General features: G+C 45.4%; 1 protein-coding gene across 2 annotated transcripts in view; it reads left to right on the top strand.

The window, feature by feature from the left end:
• DNAH10 (dynein axonemal heavy chain 10) overlaps window positions 1–12,870 on the top strand; it is a 174,981-nt gene that overhangs the window by 32,527 nt on the left and 129,584 nt on the right. For both annotated transcript variants that reach the window (XM_032243719.1, XM_032243716.1), the window contains 7 exons: window positions 959–1,135; window positions 3,286–3,411; window positions 4,467–4,639; window positions 5,526–5,677; window positions 8,213–8,377; window positions 9,045–9,252; window positions 12,352–12,508. In XM_032243719.1, the coding sequence (XP_032099610.1) occupies window positions 959–1,135; window positions 3,286–3,411; window positions 4,467–4,639; window positions 5,526–5,677; window positions 8,213–8,377; window positions 9,045–9,252; window positions 12,352–12,508 (1,158 nt within the window). The remainder of the gene's footprint in view (window positions 1–958; window positions 1,136–3,285; window positions 3,412–4,466; window positions 4,640–5,525; window positions 5,678–8,212; window positions 8,378–9,044; window positions 9,253–12,351; window positions 12,509–12,870) is intronic.

The raw sequence follows: 12,870 nt of genomic DNA on the forward strand, positions 1-12,870 counted from the left end.
ACCATGGTTCCCCTTTGTCATGTAACATTACATATTCTCAGCTTCTGGGGATTAGGACCTGGACATCTTTGGGAGGCCGTCATTGTGCCTGCCACACCTAATTACCCCCATGAAAGCTCAGAAATGCTTCTTTTAAAAAACACAGATCTGGAGACTGTAGTCAATAATAACTTAATTGTACCTTTACAAGTAACTAAAAGTATAATTGGATTGTTTATAACACAAAGGATAAGTGCTTAAGGGGACGGATACACCATTCTCTACGATGTGGTTATCATGCATAGCATGTTTATATTAAAACATCCTATATACCCATAAATATATATACCTTAGGTACCCACAAAAATTAAAAACTAAAAATTGGAAAAAAAAGTGTGCCCCTGGTCCTGTCTAGAACAGATTTTGGGATTTCTAATAATTGGATCAAACCAATATACACAGTGTGCATGATCTGTAATTATAAGGCAGTTTGGAGCATTGCATATGTTAACTCAAAGAAAAGATTACTACGGTCGGGATCGGTGGCTCACACCAGTAATCCCAGAACTTTTGGGAGGCTGAGGCGGGTGGATCACCTGAGCCTGGTCAACATGGTGAAACCTCATCTCTACTAAAAATACAAAAATTAGCCAGGTGCAGTGGTAATCCCAGCTATTTGGGAGGCTGAGGCAAGATGAGAATCACTTGAACCTGGGAGGTAGAGGTTGCAGTGAGCCGAGGTCGTGCCACTGCACTCCAGGCTGGGCAACGGAGCGAAACTCTGTCTCAACAACAACAACAAAAAAGATTACTACAGAGCATGAGAAAAAGTAGTAAAAAGCAGTGAAAACACTACTCAGCATCTTAGAATATTTCTTGACATTCCACTTTTGGTTTCCTTAAAGATTCAAATCTCAAATCTTTCTTGGCTAACTTGGCAATGTTTATCGCTTACAGAAGACGTTTGATTGCTTTTCAGATTGACATCATTAATAAAATCTTTGTCCAGAACCTTGAAAACCCGCCACTGTGTAAGAATCACCCTCCAGTAGCAGGTGCAATATACTGGGAACGATCTTTGTTCTTTCGGATTAAGCACACCATCCTCCGATTTCAAGAGGTACAGGAGATACTGGACAGTGATCAAGGACAGGAGGTATGTTGCTCTTGCTGGAATTGGCTCCTTTTGTATTTGATGTTTTAATCCTAGACTGGCTGCCCTCCCTGATCCCATCCAGGAGGAGCGTTAGATCAGGCTGCTGCCGCCATGCAGCAGGCCACGTAGAGTTGCCCGTTTGAGAAGCGGCTCGATTTTAGACCCATGCCTGCAAGTTAGAGGGTCTTCCTGTTGTCCTTGCATTAGTGCTCATATTAAGCTACCTTTTGTGTTCCTCCTTTTTCTTTTCTTTTTGTGAGACAAGGTCTAGCTGTGTTGCTTGGGCTGGAGTGCAGTGGCACGATCACAGCTCACTGTGCCCTTGACCTTCTGGGTTTAAGTGATCCTCCTGCCTCAACCTCCTGGGTAGCTGGGCCTACAGGTGTGGGCCACCATGCTTGGCCAATTTTTTGTATTTTTTTTGTAGAGATGAAGTTTTACCATGTTGCCTGCCCAGGCTGGTCTCAGACTCCTGAGTTCAAGCAGTCAGCCCACCTTGGCCTCCCAAAGTGTTGGGCTTACAGGCATGAGCCACCGCACCTGGCCTGTATTCTTTCTCTTTGGCATCTTAATTCACAGGACATCTTCCAGATTTTGGTCACGTGGGCTTCTTCCTGTACTTAATTTTCAGCTTCTGTGGAGGATGTCTGCCATCTTTTTGATTTGATTCCACCCCTCAGCTGTGGATTTTTGTACATTATGTAGCAGAGGCTGATAAGCCACATCTTTACAGATCCAGATAGTAAATATGTCAGGGGTTTGGACAATTTCTGTGCAATGACTCACCCTACCATTGCTGCAGGAAAGTATCCCCCAGGTAATACATTTTGAACAGGCATGCTGTGTCCAGTCCAACTTTATTTATGGATTTGAATTTCTTTTTTTTTCTCCTGAAAACAGATCACATCATAGAATTTCATATTGTTCTCTTGAGGTACAAAGTATTATTGTTCTTCTGATTTCCTTTTAATCATCTAAATCATTTCCTTCTATTCATGTAAAAGCTGTTCTTAGTTCACCGGTGTAGACCAGGGCAGCCCGTGGACCGTGGTTTGCAGAAGCCTGCTAGTCAACCTTGATTTCAGTTATACTAACTGTATTAGTCCATTTTGCTATAAAAAAAACTACGTAATTGATAACAATCAAGGTTTAATTGGCTCACAGATCTGCAGGCTGTACAGGAAGCATAGCCTTCCTGGGAGGTCCTAGGAAACTCCCAATCATGGTGGAAGGCAAAGGACAGGGGCAGGTGTCTCACATGGTGGGGGCGGGTGTCTCACATGGTGGGGTCAGGGGCAAGAGAGATTGAAGGGGGAGGCGCCACACACTTTCACAGGAGCAGATCTGCCGAGGGCTCACTCAGTCCCACCCAGGACAGTCCTGAGCAGTAGCGCAAACCATTCCCGAGAATTCCGCCTTCATGAGCCAATTGCCTCCCAGCAGGCCCCACCTCCAACACTGGGGGTTACAATGCAGTGTGAAATTTGGGGAGGACACAGATCCAATCTTCATCACCGTCTCAGACACACTTTAGGAAAAGCTGTCTACTTTTTTTCCCAACATGTATTTATATATATTTAATATTAATATAATAATAAAATATATAATATAATTTATATTATTTAATGTACAGCTATATATTGTTAATAATTTATTATATTTATAATTTATAGATACAAAATATGTAGAGAGATATGAAAAAATATATACAGTTATTTTAAAATGGCCAGGCACTCTGGCTCACACCTGTAATCTCAGCACTTTGAAAGGCTGAGGCAGGCAGATTGCCTGAGGTCAGGAGTTCAAGACCAGCCTGTCCAACATGGTGAAACCCTGTCTCTACTAAAATACAAAAATTAGCTGTGTGTGATGGCAGGTGCCTGTAATCCTGGCTACTTGGGAGGCTGAGGCAGGAGAATTGCTTGAGCCCAGGAGGCAGAGGTTGTAGTGACCTGAGACTGCACCACTGCACTCCAGCCTGGGTGACAGAGTGAGACTCTGTCTCCAAAAAAAAAAAAATTATATAAAAAGAAATGTTTATATATAATAATACACATATTTATAATTTATATATATAAATTATCTGTGTCAAGAGAGATGAAAACGTTATTTTCAAGGACAAAATGACAGTTACTTGAATTCTTTGACAGGTCAAACAGAAGTATCTGGAAGTGGGTAAGAGAATGAAGGAGTATGAAGACAGGAAGTACGAGCAGTGGATGGAGGCGACGGAGCAGGCGCTGCCAGCGCTCATGAAGAAGAGCCTTCTGACCAAGGTGCGCTGCCCACGCCCTCGTTCCGGATTGCCGCAGAGGCCACGTGAGACGATGGTGTCCGCCACATTTTCTCAAGGCGGCTTGATTTGTTGACATTCATGAAGTTGGGTCAGTTTCCAGAACCAAAGACAAGGAAGGGCAAGGGTTGACTGGGAGGAGGAGGAGAAAGGAAAGAGTGGAGAGGGCACGATGTCATGGTTAGGACTGGGCTGGCACCGGGCAGCCCTACTGACTTCTTGGGCAAGTGGCTGAATGCTGAGCCTCCGTTTTCCCATTTATGAAATGTGTTTAATAAATCAGATGACGTGAACAAGCAAAGGCTTAGTTGAACCATATATGAAACAGAGCTGACAGTTGGCCATCTTTAACCTGCAGAAAAATGCCATCCCACCTGACTCATCCTCAGCTTCAGTGCTGGGCGTGGCACTTAGCGAATGCCCGATGAATGAATACCTGCTGTTTTTCATTCATAACAGGAAAGATGTGGCCTGGCAGTTTTAGGTCTTTGGTCCCTGAAATCCTGACGTAGGGACCAAAGTGAGTGGAGAGGGCCAGATGGGACCCCTAGGGAACGGGTCTGCTCAGGTCCAACCAGAGGGGCAGCTGCTCCGTATCCGATTTCCCAGTTTTTCAAGGGAAGACAGAAGGGATTTTTAGGTGAAATTGCTCCATTTTCAAATGCCAGCAACTGAATTATTATTATTTTTTTAAATTATACTTTAAGTTCTGGGGTGCGTGTGCAGAATGTGCAGGTTTGCTACATGCCATGGTGGTGTGCTGCACCATCACCCCATCATCTACATTAGGTATTTCTCCTAATGCTATCCCTCCTTACCCCCCACCCCCTGCAGGGCCCGGTGTAAATTGATTCTTTAAAATCTCCGTTCACCAAACAGAGTGCATATTCCAGGCAGTTCCAGCCGGCACCGCCGTCTGTCGTGGTCCAGGGCCCAGCGCTGATCTTTTTCATGCCCACGTTTGGCGTGGGTTGTGTTGACCTCGAGATCTCCTGGACTGCCCTGGCTATGCTGATGGAATGTCTGTCTCTCCCACAGTGTTCCACCGCTGCGGAAGAGTCTTCGACTTTGGATAGGGGAGCTGTGTTCGCCATCAACTTTTCACCTGCTCTCAGAGAGATTATTAATGAAACCAAGTACTTAGAGCAACTAGGATTCACTGTCCCTGAATTAGCAAGAAACATTGCTCTCCAGGAAGACAAATTCCTTAGGTAAAAAAATTCTCTTAAATTAACAGTAAACTTTTTGGTCTTGGGACCCCTTTATACTCTTATGAATTATTGAGGACCCCTCCAAAAGCTTTCACTTTTGTGGATTTTATAATTATCAATTCTTACCACATTAGAAATTGAAGCTAAGGTGTTGTGGTACATGCCTGTAGTCCCAGCTACTTGGGAGGCTGAGTGGGAGGATTCCTTGAATCTGGGAGCTTGAGACTGCAGTGAACCATGATTGCACCACTGCACTCCAGCCTGTGAGATGGAGCAAGACCCTGGATCAAAAAAAAAAAAAAAAAAAAAAGGTGAAGCTAAGAAAAGTTTAAAATATGGGGCTGGGTGCAGTGGCACACACCTGTAATCCCAGCACTTTGGGAGGCCAAGGTGGGCGGATCATGAGGTCAGGAGTTCAAGACCAGCCTGGCCGGCATGGTGAAACCCCATCTGTATTAAAAATACAAAAAATTAGCCAGGCATGGTGGCGCGTGCCTGTAGTCTCAGCTACTTGGGAGGTTAAGGCAGGAGAATTTCTTGAACCCGGGGGGTCAGAGGTTGCAGCAGTGAGCCGAATCACGCCACTGCACTCCAGCCTGGTCTACAGAGTGAGACTCCACCCCCTGCCCCCCCAAAAAAGTTTAAAATATGGGTCAACAATAGTAAACCTATTACATGTAATGTAAATAACATATTTAATGAAAAGTAACCAATATTTTCCAAAAAAGAAAGTTAATGAGAAGAGTCGTGTTGTTTTAAATTTCTGCAAATCTCTAGATCAAGGTTGTAGGCAGATTCATGGTCTTTTGTAATATCTTGATTGCAGAAGCTTTTGATGAGCTTAAAGGTACTCTCCTCAGGTTTGTGACCTTCCTGTCACGTGTAGGTACACAGATGGAATACAGCGCATGTTAGATCATTACCACACGCTCATAGGAACGCTAAACGAGGCGGAGTCTGTGCTTCTCAACGATCATTCCCAGGAACTCCTCCGAGTGTTTAGGTCTGGATATAAGAGGTTGAACTGGAACTCATTAGGTAACGTCATTCATCTATTGCTTGCTTTTTAGGCTTGGGGATGCAAAGTAATTCTTCTAGGTTGTTTTATTTGAATTACAATTTTCATGTGTTTATAGACACCATTAACACTTTTTGAGGGTTAACAAAGTACATGTGTGGAACTTAGAACTGACCTCCAGGCTGTCATTGGGATGAAGATGAGTGACCCTTTCACACTCTGCAGATGCAAAGCACATTTCTCCAAAAGAAGGTCACCTTTACTTTTTTTAATTAAAAATTTGATTTGGAGGGAATTATAGATTCACATGCAGTTGTTAAGAATTACTGCAGAGGGAGCCTTCGCACCGTTTGCTCATTTTCCCTAAGTAGTAACCTTGCAAAACTAGATTACAACCAAGATACTGACATTGATAGAGTCAAGATAGAGAACATTTTCATGCCACAGCAAGTACTGTCGAGTTCACTTCCCTCCCATCCTTGTCCTCTCCTTAATCCCTGGCAACCATAAATCTTTTTTTTTTTTTGAGACGGAGTTTTGCTCTTGTTGCCCGGGCTGCAGTATAATGGCGCGATCTCAGCTCACTGCAACCTCCACCTCCCTGGGTCAAGCGATTCTCCTGTCTCAGCCTCCCAAATAGCTGGGATTGCAGGAATGCCACCACACCCAGCTAGTTTTTTTATTTTTAGTAGAGATAGGGTTTCATCATCATATTGGTCAGGCTGTTCTTGAGCTCTGGACCTCAGGTGATCCGCCCGCCTCAGCCTCCCAAAGTGCTGGGATTACAGGTGTGAGCCACCATGCCCGGCAACCATGAATCTTTATTCAATTTCTGTAATGTTGCCATTTTAGAGTGTTACATACATGAGATAAACATAGCTCTTTTTTGAGTTGGCTTTTCTTTCTCAGCCTAAGTCTTCAAAGATCTATCCGTGTTGTTGGATGTGTCAATAGTGCATGTATTTTTGAAGAAAACTCCACAGTATCGATGTACCATAGTTTGTTCAGCCTTTCACCTCTCAAAGGACAGCTAGGTTGTTTCCAGTTTTGGCTCTTATCAATAAAGCTACCGTAAACATTTGTGTACAGGGTTTTGTGTGAACACGATTCTTCTTTTTTTTCTGGGACAAAGGCCCAGGAGTGCCCTTGCTGAGTTGCACGGTAGTTGCATGTTGAGTTTAAGATTGCGGTGGTTGCTGTTTTGAGTTGGAGTTTCCCTCTTGTTGCCCAGGCTGGAGTGCAGTGGCGTGATCTCAGCTCACTGCAACCTCCACCTCTGGGGTTCAAGCAATTCTCCCGCCTCAGCCTCCTAAGTAGCTTGGATTACAGGCACTTGCCACCACTCCTGGCTAACTTCTGTATTTTTAGTAGAGACAGGGCTTTGCCATGTTGGCCAGGCTGGTCTTGAACTCCTGGCCTCAAGTGATCCGTCCATCTTGACCTTTCAAAGTGCTGGGATTACAGACGTAAGCCACCGTGCCTGGCCTCGTTTTGTTTTACTGTCATGCTGTTTAATGGGACAGTTGTGCCGTTTTACATTTCTATCACCAATGCATGAGTGGCCCACTTTCTCTGCATCCTGGCCAGCTTTGCTGTCACTTTTTTTTTTTTTTTTTAAATTTTGGCCGTCTGATAGCTGTGTAACAATATGTCCAATGGTTTTGATTTGACTTCTATAATGCCTAATGGTGTTGAGCATCTTTTCACGTGCTAAGAAGCACAAATATGTCGTGTGTATGGCCTGTTCAGTGACGTGTCTTTTTATGTCTTTTGCCTATGTTGTAATTAGATTGTTTGTTTTCTTTGCTGTTGAGTTTTGAGCACCCTTTGTATATTCTAGATGCTCGTCCTTTATTGGATGTGTGGTTTGGAGATATTTTCTCCCGCTCTGTAGCTTGTCCTTTCTTTCTCATGGGAGGGCCTTTGGTAGAGCAAAAGCTTTACGTTTCAACTAAGTCCAACATAGCAGTTTTTCCTTTAATGGGCTCTACTTTTGGTGCCAAGTCTAAGAGTCACTGCCTTGCCCTAGGTCTTAAAGTGTTTTTCTCTCCTGTGTTTTTGTTTATAAAAATGTTATAGTATTGTGTTTCATAGCACAGTCTGTGATACATTTTGGGGCTTTTATTTTTGTAAAGTGAGACCGATCGTAAGTACTTAACCCGAGTTTACTGTTCGCGTTCTTGCTGTTGACCTGTCTAAGCTCCAGGCCGGAGGAGGTTGCAGGCAGGTGGTGCGGAGTGGAGGCTGCAGGGAGGTGCAGCAGCAAGAAGGCAGCAGGGCTTGGTAGTCCCTTTTCCCCATGGTGCTCCAGCCAGGACTGTGCTAACATTTGAATAGAATAAATGCATCGCTTGCTTGATTCTGGGTTTGGGGTCCTTTGTCCCAGTCCCTTAGGGTTCGAAGGGGATCTTTGCCACCCCAAAGACCCAAGGGGTTGGAATGAGCAGGGTCTTTCCTGGGGAGGGATGCCAGTATTAACATCACAGATGCTGGTGGGGCAGATGTGGAAAGACAGGTTGGAAGCCAAATGTCTTTCTTTCTTTCTTTCTTCAAAGGTATTGGTGACTATATAACTTGGTGCAAACAGGCCATTGGGAAGTTCGAGTCTCTTGTCCACCAGATTCATAAGAACGCAGATGACATTTCTTCCAGGCTGGCATTAATAGAGGCTACAAATCTCTTCAAATATCCAGCCGCTAAAAGCGAGGAAGAACTCCCAGGTAGATCTGACTTCTGGGTTCTCCGGTTATGGAATTACTAAAAAAATATATTGTATATGCATATATGTATATATAGGTATCTATAAATCTACATATGTATTTGTATATTCCATGAATGGTGTAAAACCATTTCTAATGCTCTCAGTCATTTACTTGAAAGAATCATGGGCACCTATTACTTTTTGTCATGTTTTGTATATTGTTTAACAAATTCGTGTTTGTTTTTGTTTTGTTTTTTTTCTGAGACGGGGTCTGGCTGTGTTGCCCAGGCTGGTCTTGAACTCCGGGCCTCAAGTGATCCTCCCATCTCATCTGTGAAAGCCTGTAGTGCTTTGTTGATAAGTTTGTAATAGTAAATCGGGTTGCGTTTTTTATGGGCTCACATTTACTTGTTCAAGAAAAATACTTTAAATGGTCTTGGACTAGTCAACAAGGAATTCAAGAAAAACTAGATTGCCCAAAGATAAAACAGCCACCTTCTGGATGTGCATAACTGGTTGTCATTTATTTGTCGCATGTGTTCCAATGTTGACTCGTGTTCTGCGTTGGGCTGCGGCTGGGGGCTGTTTTTGGTTTTTTAAGACACACAGCTCATGTTTGGATTGCCTTTTGAGTGCTAGCCTTCCCTGGGTTCGTGGGCAGCTGTAACAGACGTCCTTCTCTCTAGGTGTGAAGGAATTTTTTGAACACATTGAGCGAGAAAGGGCCAGAGACGTGGACCACATGGTGCGGTGGTATCTTGCCATCGGGCCTCTGCTGACCAAAGTTGAGGGCCTGGTCGTCCACACCAACACAGGCAAGGCCCCCAGGCTGGCCTCCTACTACGAATACTGGGAAAAGAAAATTTATGAGGTCCTGACAAAGCTCATCCTGAAGTAAGTTCATCTTGTTGCCTGTTTTAAATTGGTGTGTGTAGATTAAAACAGTCGACAAATATGGGCAGTTAGAGGGGGGCTGGCAAGGTACAGAATGAAAGTCAGGTGGACGGTCAGACGCTTTCTGGCCGAAGGGCACTCCCAGCCTGGAGGGGTGACCTTCATGATCTTGTTAGGCCCCTCAACATTCCAGAGAAGAAAGGCTCCCTCTCCCCACTTCAATTATCTGAAAGACATAGTGAGCCTGTGTTCAGCTGGCAACAGAGAATTGCTGTCACTCAACATGGACCAGAATCCCAGAGGACTCCCTCTTTCATGTTGAGAGTGACAGATGTGAAGGACACATGACCCGTTCCCTCTTACGCTGGCCTCAAGTCAGCCCCTAGCTAGCGCAGTCTGCGTGCGTGTGTTGAATGCCTGCCGCATGTGCCAGCCTCTGACACGGCGGACTCTGTCCCTTCCTTCCTGGGCCTCACCCCCAGCAGCTCAGCCAGACCAGCTGGAAGCTGAGTGCGTGGACCCCATCGCGTTGGTGGCCCACAGACTGCTCTGGGATGTGAGGCTGACAGTCGGGGATCCTTCTAGGAAACCAGCCTGTGAAATCCATCACCGTTACTATGACTGTTCATTTTATCATGCAGTGTCTTCCTTGTGAGGGGAACCCCAGAAGTAATAACTCCAGTTCCTTCTTTGACTCCAGCCTAGCATTTTTCTTTTTTGTTTTTTGCACTGATTTTCTTGTTTGGTTTTTTAATGATATGGACTCTATGAGTTGCTGACCTCACAGCTTTCCCTTTTGCTTTGGCTGCTAGGAAGCTCAGAACCAAATTTGTGGACTAAATGCAGCAAGTGTGCAGGTATTTGTGGTTTGCGTTTTTAGTCTCATCTGAACACATGGGAAAGCTCACGGTGCACCGTGTTCTGTGCTGCGCTCTTTCCAATTCTCATCCCTGTTTTACAGAGGAGGATACAGAATCTTGGCAGGTTAAGTGACTTGCCTGGGACCACACAGCCAGTAAGAGTAAGAGCTAGGATTTGAACCTGGGCAGCCCGACTGCAGTATCATTTCCTTAGATGGTGTCTGTTGAGTGTCTTCTTCCTTTCCTTAAGGGTGTCCGATGGGTGTCTTCTTTCTTTCTTTTTTTTTTTTTTAACTCCACTTGAGTTGAGGATCTCTTTTCACAGTTAAAGTATCTTCGTGAGCTGCTAAAAATCTCTTCTGGAAAAATACATTGAAAAATAAAACAACCTTTGGTCTTCTTGTTTTCTGGACCTAGTTTGGCGAACTTCGCTAAGTGGATCCTTTAAATAACTCTGTTTTCTGTGCATTTCATTTATTCTCTGTTATTGCTTTTAACTTAGATTCCCAAAGCAGTCCCTTACATGGACCTACCTCCTGTAGTGTTTCCCTTTCTAATATTCTGTGTTTTCTCCTGATACATTTATTAACTCATTTATTCATTCATTCATCCATCCATTCATTCACTCATCCATCCACACATTGATCCATCCATCCTTCCATCCACACATTTATTTGTCCCATCCATCCGTCCGTCCGTCCGTCCATCCGTCCGTCCGTCCGTCCGTCCGTCCATCTATCGAAGGTTTAGTAGAGCCTGCCCTGTGCTGGCTGTTGGATTAAACTGTGGTCACAGACAAGGCCTCTGTATCCTTGCAGTTTCTCTAACATCATAGAGAAGGCAGGACATAGGGAAACAGACGTAAAAGAGATGAGCTCTGCAAAAGAAATAAAGCAGAATAGTGTTCTGGGGAGAGAATGGAGACACTGCTGTAAGTGGGTGGTCAAGAAAGGCCACGGAAAAGCCACAGTTTAGCAGAGACCTGAGGATGAGGAGTGGGCTGAAAGAGGGGAGAGCCTTCTAGGGGAAACCAAAAACTGCTGTGAAGACCCACAGGTGGGCCTTTGATCAGTGGAAGAAACAGAAAGAAGGAAAGATGAGATTGAAGGAGAGAATGAAGCTGGAGAGGCTGGCAGGGGTGGATCAGGTCACAGGGAGCCTGGGAAGTCACAGCAGGGAGCTTGCATTTTATCCTGACAGCCATGGGAGGCTGCTGGAGTGTGTTTAGCTGGAGAGAGAGGAGGTGGCAGGGAAAGGAATGGAGAGGGAGAGAAAAACAGGGAGTGGGGAGAGAGAAAGAGAGAGGGAGAGAGGAAGGGAGAAGGCTGGAGAGGGAGATAGCATAGGAAGAGGGAAAGAGAGAGGTGGAGAGAGAAGAGAGAAGGGGAGGGGAAAGGAGAAGGAGGGAGAGAGAGGAAAGTGGAGGGAGAGGGAGAGAGATAAGGGAGGAGAGGGAGTGAGGAGTTAGATGTTTTTGTTTTGCTTTGTTTTTTGAGACAGGGTCTCACTATGTCACCAAGGCAGGAGTGCAGTGGCATATTCACGGCTCACTGCAGCCTCGACTTCCCCGCCTCAAGCAGTCCTCCCACCTCAGCCTCCTGAGTAGCTGGCACCACAGGCATGTGCCACTATGCCCAGCTAATTAATTTTTATTTTAGAGACAGGGTCTTGTTATGTTGCCCAGGCTGGTCTCAAACTCCTGGGCTCAGGTGATCCTCCCACCTCAGCCTCCCAAAGTGCCGGGATTACAGGTGTGAGCCACTGCGCCCCACTAGATGTTTTAACATCTGGCTGCCACATGAATTACTGGATGGAGGTGGGCAGGGGGAGGGGAAGCAGGGAGACGGGGCTGGAGGCTGATGAAGGCTCATCCCTGGGTGTCATGTCCACTTTGGTCCTGGAAAGGATGGAGTGGCATGGCAGGCTGGGTGGGGATGTGAGTGCTCCTTTTTCCTTACCAGAGTTGAGTAGCTTTTGGGAAGTCATTACAGGTATTACTTAACTACTTTCCAACCAAAAGGTATTCAGTTTTCCAAAAGTGGAAATGAACTATTTGTATAAATTAGGTAAAAAAAAAAAAAAAAAGATTTTAAAGAAGGCTCACCGCAGCCTGTCCAGGACAGCCTCGCAGCGTGCCATTGTCTGTACCTGTGACTTTTGTGGCCCTAGTCATTGGCGTCAATTGCTTGGTGTATTTTACTATACTGGGTACTGAGTCTTTCTTATCAACCCCTCTTAGGAATTTGCAGTCTTTTAATTCTTTGATCCTTGGAAATGTCCCTCTGTTCCAAACCGAAACCATTCTGACGGCCCCTGAGATCATCCTTCATCCCAACACAAGCGAGATCGACAAAATGTGCTTCCATTGTGTCCGGAATTGCGTGGAGATCACTAAGGTAAGAACAGAGGTGCCTGCGTCCTTGCTCAGATGGCGTCTCAGGTAGCCTCTGCCTCCCAAAGTGCTGGGGCTGCAGGTGTGAGCCGCTGCCCACGGCCCAAGACGGAATTCTTGACTTCGTGCCTTGTGACTTGGTCGTCCCCTAGTTTTCCCCACTTCAGGAGTTGGCACCAACATCGGCCCCATTGCTTGAGCCAGAAACTCATCCTTGTTCCTTTGCTCTCACCCAGCCATGCCCAGCCCGTCGGCAGGTCCTCTGAATGTACCTCCCATCTGTCCTCTTCTCTCCTGTCCCCGGTACCTTCTTATCCCAAGTGCCATCACCCCTCTCCTGGGCTCTGGCAGTGACATTCCTACAAT

The sequence above is a fragment of the Sapajus apella genome, unplaced genomic scaffold (assembly GCF_009761245.1).
Source record: "Sapajus apella isolate SASKATOON/1434 unplaced genomic scaffold, GSC_monkey_1.0 scaffold2, whole genome shotgun sequence".
Lineage (NCBI taxonomy): Eukaryota > Metazoa > Chordata > Mammalia > Primates > Cebidae > Sapajus > Sapajus apella.